Raw genomic sequence first — 8,747 nt, forward strand, 5'->3', positions numbered from 1 at the left:
GGTGTTTTGTCCAGCTAAGCTAGAGGGATCCTTTACTACTCTGAGCTCCCTTACAAGGACCTGCTGTACCCTCAGGACGTCAGATAAGTTCTGGGAAAATGTCACTGTATGTGGCCTCTACCTTTCTCCCACCTTTGTTTTTTTTGTCCGAAGTTCTAGAATTCTCCAGTTTCTCTGTCAAGTAATTAAAACATTTTTGAAGAAATTAAGAAAGAAGACTTCTGGGCAAATCGCTCACATTTTTCAATAGCCTTTTTTCTAATTAATAGTGCATAGATACATGGAACCTGTGTACTTTCAGAGGCTGAAACAACTTGACTGGCAGCATCCTATATGCATTTTTGGAGAACTTTGGGTCCTCTCAGTATACTTAATATGGTACAAACTCTAAGAGAATACCCTTTCTTCTGAGAAGATGACAGCTAGAAGCTAGTCCTGTTTCTAGTGATACTAATACATTGAATAGAAAATATTTCACTTATTTAGCACTCAGAGCAGTGGTAAATGTAACCCTGAGTATGTTTAGAAGTTTAGTTTTTCAATTTTTTCAAGCAGCAAGTATACATTGTCATTGTAGTTCATATACCAGGGCAGGTGGTGTGGAGCGGGTGTTGTAACCAATCTTAGTCTGTATTGGCATCCATTTCCTTCCTAGGTGGAACCAAAAGCGTTATTATTGACTAAACCTGCAATTTGAGATTAAAGCTCTCTTAAGACAACTTGGCCTCCCAGAATCCAATTGTCACATCTGAGTACATGGCAAAACCTGGTTTTCTTCAAGTTTTGTATAATGACTGTGAAGAATTTAACACTTTGTACGAGAGGAAACTTGAGTTAGAGAGTCACCATTTAGTTTGACCACTTGTATTTATTGTTTTGATGGGGTTACAGACTTGGAAGACCAGAAGGAGCTACTAGATTCATCTGATTTGCCACATTACTAGCCAATATTTTTGAGCTCAAAGCTTGTGTTTGGTTAAGAGAGATCTTCCAAAATATGCTTCAGATCATTAGATGAGAGCATCATCATGAGACAGCAAATTCACCAGACGGTCAATATTTTGTTTCAATAGTTGGTCAACCCAAGAATTTAAAAAAGCACTTTATATTTGTTATTCTTTTCAGGATAGAAGTATGATGCCCAGCGTAGTTGTTGAACTTATATTTGATTTGATCCATCTTGTGCAGAGTGGAAGATTTGTAGTTGAAGTCTGAGGAAATGTAACTATGTCATCCTAACAGATCAGAGTTAAGGTTGCACAGACTTAGACATTTTTCCTTTAGACTATTGCTTCCCAGCTGCTTTAAATTACCAGCACAAACCAGTTTTATTATGCATGATATACATAGCTTGCATCTTTCTCTTGCTGCAGGAAATAACACACAGTTTACATCTGGCAGTTTTAAAATAAAGATTAAGATAATTTCTACTCTGAAATGACAAAGGGCCTCTTTAATTTTTAGCAGATAACATTTGCTGTGTGCAACATGTATGTTATTAACTCTTTGCAAATTGCTGCTTTGAGCAATTGCAGTTGTTCACCTCCAATAGTCAGCTGAGCAACAGCAGGCCATTTGTAGGCAGCAGATGCATCTTCAGGGCAAAACATTTAAAGAATTTAAAAAAATAAAATTACCTAGTAGCTGATAGTGCTACTTATCTCAATAGATAAACTATATAGATACAACAATCTCCTGAACTCCTCTGTTAAGCAACAGATTCAGGCTGTCATAACAAAAAAAGACTATGACAGAGCTGAATGTATTGGTGGTACTAAGATAAAAGAAACCCGTAGACCAGTAATATAATTTGAGAGTTCCTTGGAAGGAAAAGAGAAAATGATCCAATCTGGTATGTGGGAAATATGCACACAACAGCCAATCTTACTTAGCAAGATATCTTTATAAATAAAATTTCTTTATGCCTTTGATAATATTCAGATTTTTATTTCCCTCTAGAATCTTTCAGATGAGTATTGCTATTTTGTTGTATAAAATTATCTTCTTATTGAGCTCCATTGTCACACCTCAGTTGCAATATTGCTATTATCTCTCTTACCAATACAAGTTGCCCTGATTCTCTCTTGAAAGCACAGCATTTCATTTAGAGTGCTTGAGGACTGACACTGCACTTTTGATTCACCCTATTGAGAAGTTTCTTACAACAGACTTACATTACACATAGGTGTACAGCCGCGAGGTGGGGGGGGGGGGGGGGGCGTTGTACCTTTACATGGGAAGAGGTACAAGCTGCTTGCTGTAGTCAAGGAATGTCACTGAATTTGTGATTTAAATATTACACAGTTTACTGACTGGTGAAATAATCTGCTGTATGGGAGGAACTCGAAACTTTTAAGTACATCAAGGGGGTTTTTTAGAACAACTTGGGAAAGGCCTCAGAAAAGTGCAATGGACTTTTTGTTTTTCTCATCACATCAGCACTTTGAGAAACAAAGCAAATCCTGCTTTTAAACTGCAGTACTGGCTTTTGTTTTCTTTTTTTTTCCCCAATGAGTGTTCATTGGCCTGGCCTTCAGGAATTATTACCTTGTTTGTGAATATTGTTATAGATCCCATATCTATACCCTATCTGCCTTTCCCCCTTTTTGAGATCTTTCAGGTATGATTTTTGCATTGAGAGGAACAATACGAGTTCCGTTTCAAATGCCATGCTCATCCAAAGGAAGGGGAGAAAAGAGTCTGAAATGTAGTGTGCACCTTCTGCCAATACTGAAGGGAAGAACTTTCCAGCGTCATGCAGCAGGGACTAAGTTTGCCATGTTAGAATGTATATGTAGAATGACTTGAAGAACTCCAGTTATTTGTGAGTAACCTTTCTATATATGTGAACACTTACTACTTTAAAGCTACATTTTTCAATTGGAAGGCTCATGAAATGTTGTGACAGATGATGTAAGAATCTAGTCTCTGTGTTTAGAAATCAACCAGGAATAGCTCTCATCCAGATCACTCACAGCGAAAAAGACACTTGTATTTTAAACTGTAGGAAGAGGATCACAAAGATGCTTTAATTGTATTTTATACTTTACTGTTCAATTGCATCTTCCTGTAATTCACAGACTTTTCTGGTTTTGGCTATACATACCGTACTGCCATCTGTCAGTGATAAATAATTTTAAATTGGATCTGACATTTTAAAAGCAACCAAATTATAATTTGTTTCAGCAATAGTTTTACACATGGCTTATTAAAATAGAATCAGGTGTTTTATAAAACCAACAGCATCCCATTAATAGAACAAAGTTCCAGGTACATTTATAGCTACCTTAAGAAAATTTTATTAAAATAGCCACAATAAAAAAGAACTAAATTAGATATTGAAGTATCTCAGAGCACTTTAAGGAGTGACTGAAGTTATTTCTGTACATCTAAGTCTTTCTCTGCCTGTATGTTTTGCTGAATTGGAGTAACTGCAGATGGTAGCAAAGATGGATAGGTCCAAGCTGCATAATGTACTCCAAGTGACAAATTCCAGTGCTTGAGTGCAACTGGATTTATTCTGATGTCATAGATAGTGGTCAATGATCAAATCTGAGTGTATGCTTGAAATCCTTGATGCTTTTTCCAACATTTGCTTTATTCTGTACCTATTCTTATAACTATTAACATTTACGCTGCGGTAAGGTATTCACCTAAAATACAAAAGGTACACATGGCTCTCAAACAGGAGACTGGTAAAATAAGCTTAGGGAAATAATGATGCTATTTTTTTTATTTTTTTTTAAGAGATCACTCAAAGCTTCAATATCCTGCAGTTGACCCAGAAACCTAGAGGTGTTTTTTGGCAGTGCACTGTGAGTTAAGTGCTATAGTTTATTTCGGTTTCCGATGCCTTTTATATTTTTGTGCTTGGAAATCACCTATCCACTGTACCCAAAAGACAGCCAACTACTTCTTCCACCTAGAAGATATATCATGATTTTAAATCAGGGGAAGACATGGATGTTTGCTTTTATTGTCCTCTTACAATAACATTATGTGAAAGATGGCATTTGTTGCACAGGCTGTTCTTTCTCTGGCGATCACATTTCTGTGGCTTGTAACATCCCAGCAGTCTTCATAAACTCTAAACATAAAGACTTTTTTCAAGTGAGGCAGATTCAACAGACACTTTTGTAAAACATTTGCAAAGCTGGGATATGTTTCACTGTAACATATGGATCTACAGTACTAGAACTAAACGCACGCTAGTAGCAAGTAATAATGAGTCCTTAGGAATGCTCTCCCTGCCCCATGTTTAATTGGCCTGGTACTTGTCACAGTGTGCTGTTGTGTGATTTATATGTCCCTTTATTACTGCTTCTGTCACTCTCTTACTCTTCTTGCTACAGTAATTCTCACTTCATATATTGTGAGAGCTGGCATTGGATCCTGTAAACTTAAAATTGGACAACAATAATCATAATCAATAGCTTCTGTAAAATTTCAATTGACAACCATGTAGCAAATCTTCTTTAGCAAGTATATATAGTGTATCATGTAGATGAGTTGCTTGTTTTTGATAAATGAACTACTCCATCATCCTCAGTACAATTCAGCTTAACCTATGCATTGTACAGGTTAATGTCACTGTATTCCTTCAGGGCTCATTTTGTAGATGGAGAAAGGAAGCAAGCTAGATTTATATAAACTTCTTATTTGAGAAGAATCACTGAAAGCATTGAAGGAGTTTTCTCTGTATTTCAGTAGGAGTAGCCCGAGAGAAGTAGAATAATAGCTCAGCTTCACAGACCAGCTGCTTTTCTGCAACATGTTTGTGGTACGAGGAGGAGCCTAGAGCAGGTTGCAGAACTAGCAGTTGGCTCCTTATGTGTTGCCTTTTCTCTTTCCCAAGAGTGGGAATAGTTTCTGTATTCTGAGAAGGAGGGAGGGAGGGAACTGTCTGCTGCAAACCTGTTGCTCATCTAAAGATGTAATATTTGAAAAAGTGAGGCGTGAACTCAAACATTTCAGAGTTCAGACAGCATCATTCATAGATACTGAATTCTTACTGTCCATGTGGAAAATACTAATATGTTACAGCACTTATTTATATAAATAACTTCATTGGGTTAAGAGATACACAGCACAAAAGTTGCTGTGTTTGGGCCAAACTAAAGTTGGCTGCATTACTGTTCTTGTTTACTGTCTGAAATAAATTCTTTTACAGCTGGTGGGGAGTATGTTGGGTTATGATAATATTTAAAATAATATTTGGGGGGAAGCAAAGCCTTTTGAAAACTCTAAATCTTACCCTTTCAAAAAATAGGTGAATAAAAATCTTCAGCATACTGAAGTTGCACATGGGGTTATGTGAAAATCAGTGGAAATTTTGACCTTCTTCCTGCAAAGGGAGGGGAGGAAGAGCATCAAAATTTTACATTTAATAACTGAATTTGTCATGAGCATGTTTTTGTTTTGGTTTACAGATCAACCGTGGATTTGGAATATTCCTTACACTAACGCGCCTGATACACATGGAAATATGTGGGTTCCATCATGAATGTTTCCAGTATTCTGTGACGTTTCACTTACTGACACTGAGCCTGCCACGCTACTTGCAAGACTGCTTATTTCTGGTTTTTAAGCTATAATGTCTGCTATAATGGCTCATTTGTAATTGAAAGAAACATTCAAATGTTGATAACGGGGAGATTTGGGGAGAATCTATAACCATATCATTACAAATGAACTGGCATTTTTAAATACCTTTTTATATGCCTTATCCTCACTGTGGTTCCTAATATGCTTTTCAAGATTAAAACAAGTGTAGACTGTCCTCAGAGATTCTCTCTGCATTTTTAGATGTAATGAATTTAAAATTTACTGTTCTGTGAGACTGTCAGTTGGCCCCAAGTAGCTGGAATAAAAGTTACTGTTTGTAAAATTTAAATAAAAATAAAGTCAATCGTGTTTATATATCCTTTGTTCCATCTTTTTCTAAGTGTGTACATTTCAAATTGGATTGAAAATTTGCTTTGCAATTATCACTTCTAATGAAAGCTCTGATATTTGCGGTGTTGGCTTCTTGCAGTATTTGGCTCCTGGTCTGTTATTTCCTATGCCTCGGGGGTGGCGGGGGTCCCCCCTTCCAGACACCCAAGCACTGTCCAAAACATTAAATTGAAGTGGGTGGACTTCAGTGCTGAAGGGTTGTTTTAAGTAGTGCTGTGGGATGTGTGAACAACTGGTCCTGCAGCCTGGAAATCTTGTAGGATAGTGTGGTACTTCATTCAGAATTCCTTCTGGATCCCAAATAATCTGACTGGGTAGCTGTTCCGGTGCTACCTCATTCATTTTGCAGTGTCATTCCCCAAGATGGTTTGGAGTGTGCTGGGGAGTGCACTACTTCCTAATGTTTATCTAATGTCTATCTCTCTTTCATTCAAAAATTACTATAAAAAAGGTGTGTGGTTAGGAAATCATATGGCATCTGGCTAGCAAGGAGTTTTCTTTTGTTTTCCTACACTGTCGCCAACCAATTCATAGAGAAACTCCATGAAGTACTGCTTCTTTTCCATCTTTCATATCCTCTCTGCACCTCTCTGGTGTCTTTCAAATCAAAAAGGTTATGGCTTTGAGTTATGGTTGGGGAAATTATTTTACAGTCTCTTATTCAAAGGGTAAACGGAGCTAGATAGTGGAATAGCCTTGCCTATAACATAGATGAATTTTACACTCACTCTTCACAGCAATACCAGGAACTTAGGTGGTGTTCTTTTCTTGGCTTGTGTTGGCAATTTAGAGACCCAGTACTCATTACTTTATCCAGTTTTGAGAACTTTGTAAATAATGTGAGCTAAGTACGGGTCAGAGTGCTTGTAAATAATGTGAGCTAAGTACGGGTCAGAGCGCTGCTGGCATGTCCGTGGAACAGATAGGAAGGTTGCTTTCTGCTTTCACCTTCCCTTGATTCTGTACGCAGAATCTGTACTGTTTATGCTACATGCAGAAACTGATGCTGTCCCTGATGAGCCTGAAAAGACAGGGATCAGGGAAAGTAACATGAAAATGGAGCGGTGTGCTCTAAAAATGGAAATAACAACTTCATAGCCATTGTTAACTTTCTGTTTAACAGAGTATATTATTTTAATTATTTTCATTCTGTGAGAATTAGAGAAGTTCTAAGTAGGAAGATGTCTTCATATGAGGAAAGCTTTAAGAGTTCTAGAAGGTCAGCTAACAATTAATGGACATTTATCCTTAATTTGTGAAGAATGTGATTTATTCATGCTACATACATGAGTATTTCTATTTTGTCGTAGAGTGGTTTGACAAGCTCTGAGGCATTCCTGGTTAAATTCCAGCTGGAATTTTTTGGTTTCCAGGAACTTGGCATGATTTAACTTACACTCTCCAGGGCTCAGATTAATGCAGTGTCAGAAGATCCTTCCAAAGTCCCTCAGTGGGAACAAATAAACCAAGTGATCAGTTCTGCTAGGAAAAACTCAGCAAATCTTTCCAACACAGAGCTGTTACCCAAAGCAACATGGACTGTGGTATAAGCATGGAAGTAAGGCACTGCTGGGTGGCAGAGGTGGAGGGAAGAGTGAAGGCTGGGGGTTTGGGTTGCTGGACAGTATGCGGTGTGAGGCGAACTAATGGTTCAAGTAAAGGTTGAGTTTAGTTGTAACAGATATGCACGTAGTTCTGTTTTAACTGTTCAAACAATGCTCTTCTAGAAAGGCAAGGAAAACTTGTTTTGAAGAAACTGTCTGAAGATAACTAAAACTCCAGAGTACCAACAGTCTTTAACAGTCAGTCCTATGCAACCCAAACACAGCTGGGCTTCATAACATATTGGAGATGGTTTCTTTGCTCCTCTGGCAAGATGTTTCATTACGTATAAAATTTCCTCTGGAGTAAATTGCAGCTCTCTCACAGCTTCTGCAAAGATAAGCAGTGCATTTTAGTTAAGTGTACCTGTACCAGCCTATCATTTCCAAAGGAGATAGTTAATTAAAAAGTACTGACACTGTCAATGAGCAAGAGTAACTAAATCTCTGCATGAGTCTTCCAAGTAATTTGCTGATGCATTAATAAAATAATAGCTCTGTTCTGACCAGACACTTGTTGGTAATCGTTACTAGGGTACTCCGTGACTGTAGCTTTCTTAATTACAGGTTTATCATTATCAACAGAATTAGTAAATACATAGATTTTTTTTTCTATTATTTATAATGGTGCTAAGCCTTACCACCACCAATCTTTTTGTCACTAAATACCTGCACACACAGACACTAGGGAGCTGCGTGCTTGTGGTGTTGAGGGGTAGAGCAAACATAGCAGGTTTCCTGATAATGATGCCACAAGTGACTGTACTGAGGTTAATGGCAATTCAGTGTTCAGGCTCACAAGATGTTAACTTCAATTTGGGGTTAATTTAATGTCAGCAAGATGTTTAACCATTTTTTTTTTTCACTTGAAACTAAAAGATAACTTTTTTTTCCCTTATGCTGGTGAATACATTGCATTTCTTTATTCAACCTTGCTTGAATGCTCTGAATGGGTGACTGCATCATTACACTGTTTGTGCTCTCTACACACTCAAGTTTTTCTAGCTATCTACCCAAGAGCAGAGAGAATAGTGACCTTTTTTACAAGAAAGTATTCTTTAGAATAAGTACCTTAATTAAAACAGGGGAAGTAAAGGAAGAAAAGGAGCTTAAAACAACAAAAGGTGCCACACCTGTGATATTTGTCAGCCGCCTTCTCATTTTCTACTCAGGATTCCAGCCAATATCAAC

General features: G+C 37.5%; 1 protein-coding gene across 1 annotated transcript in view; it reads left to right on the plus strand.

The window, feature by feature from the left end:
- Positions 1-5,898, plus strand: part of TDP1 (tyrosyl-DNA phosphodiesterase 1) — a 54,823-nt gene extending 48,925 nt beyond the window's left edge. The window contains exon 16 of the mRNA XM_049828890.1: positions 5,430-5,898. Within this exon, the coding sequence (XP_049684847.1) occupies positions 5,430-5,503 (74 nt within the window). The 3' untranslated portion in view covers positions 5,504-5,898. The remainder of the gene's footprint in view (positions 1-5,429) is intronic.
- The last annotated feature ends 2,849 nt before the right edge of the window (positions 5,899-8,747 follow it).

The sequence above is a fragment of the Accipiter gentilis genome, chromosome 25 (genome assembly GCF_929443795.1).
Source record: "Accipiter gentilis chromosome 25, bAccGen1.1, whole genome shotgun sequence".
Classification (NCBI taxonomy): domain Eukaryota; kingdom Metazoa; phylum Chordata; class Aves; order Accipitriformes; family Accipitridae; genus Astur; species Astur gentilis.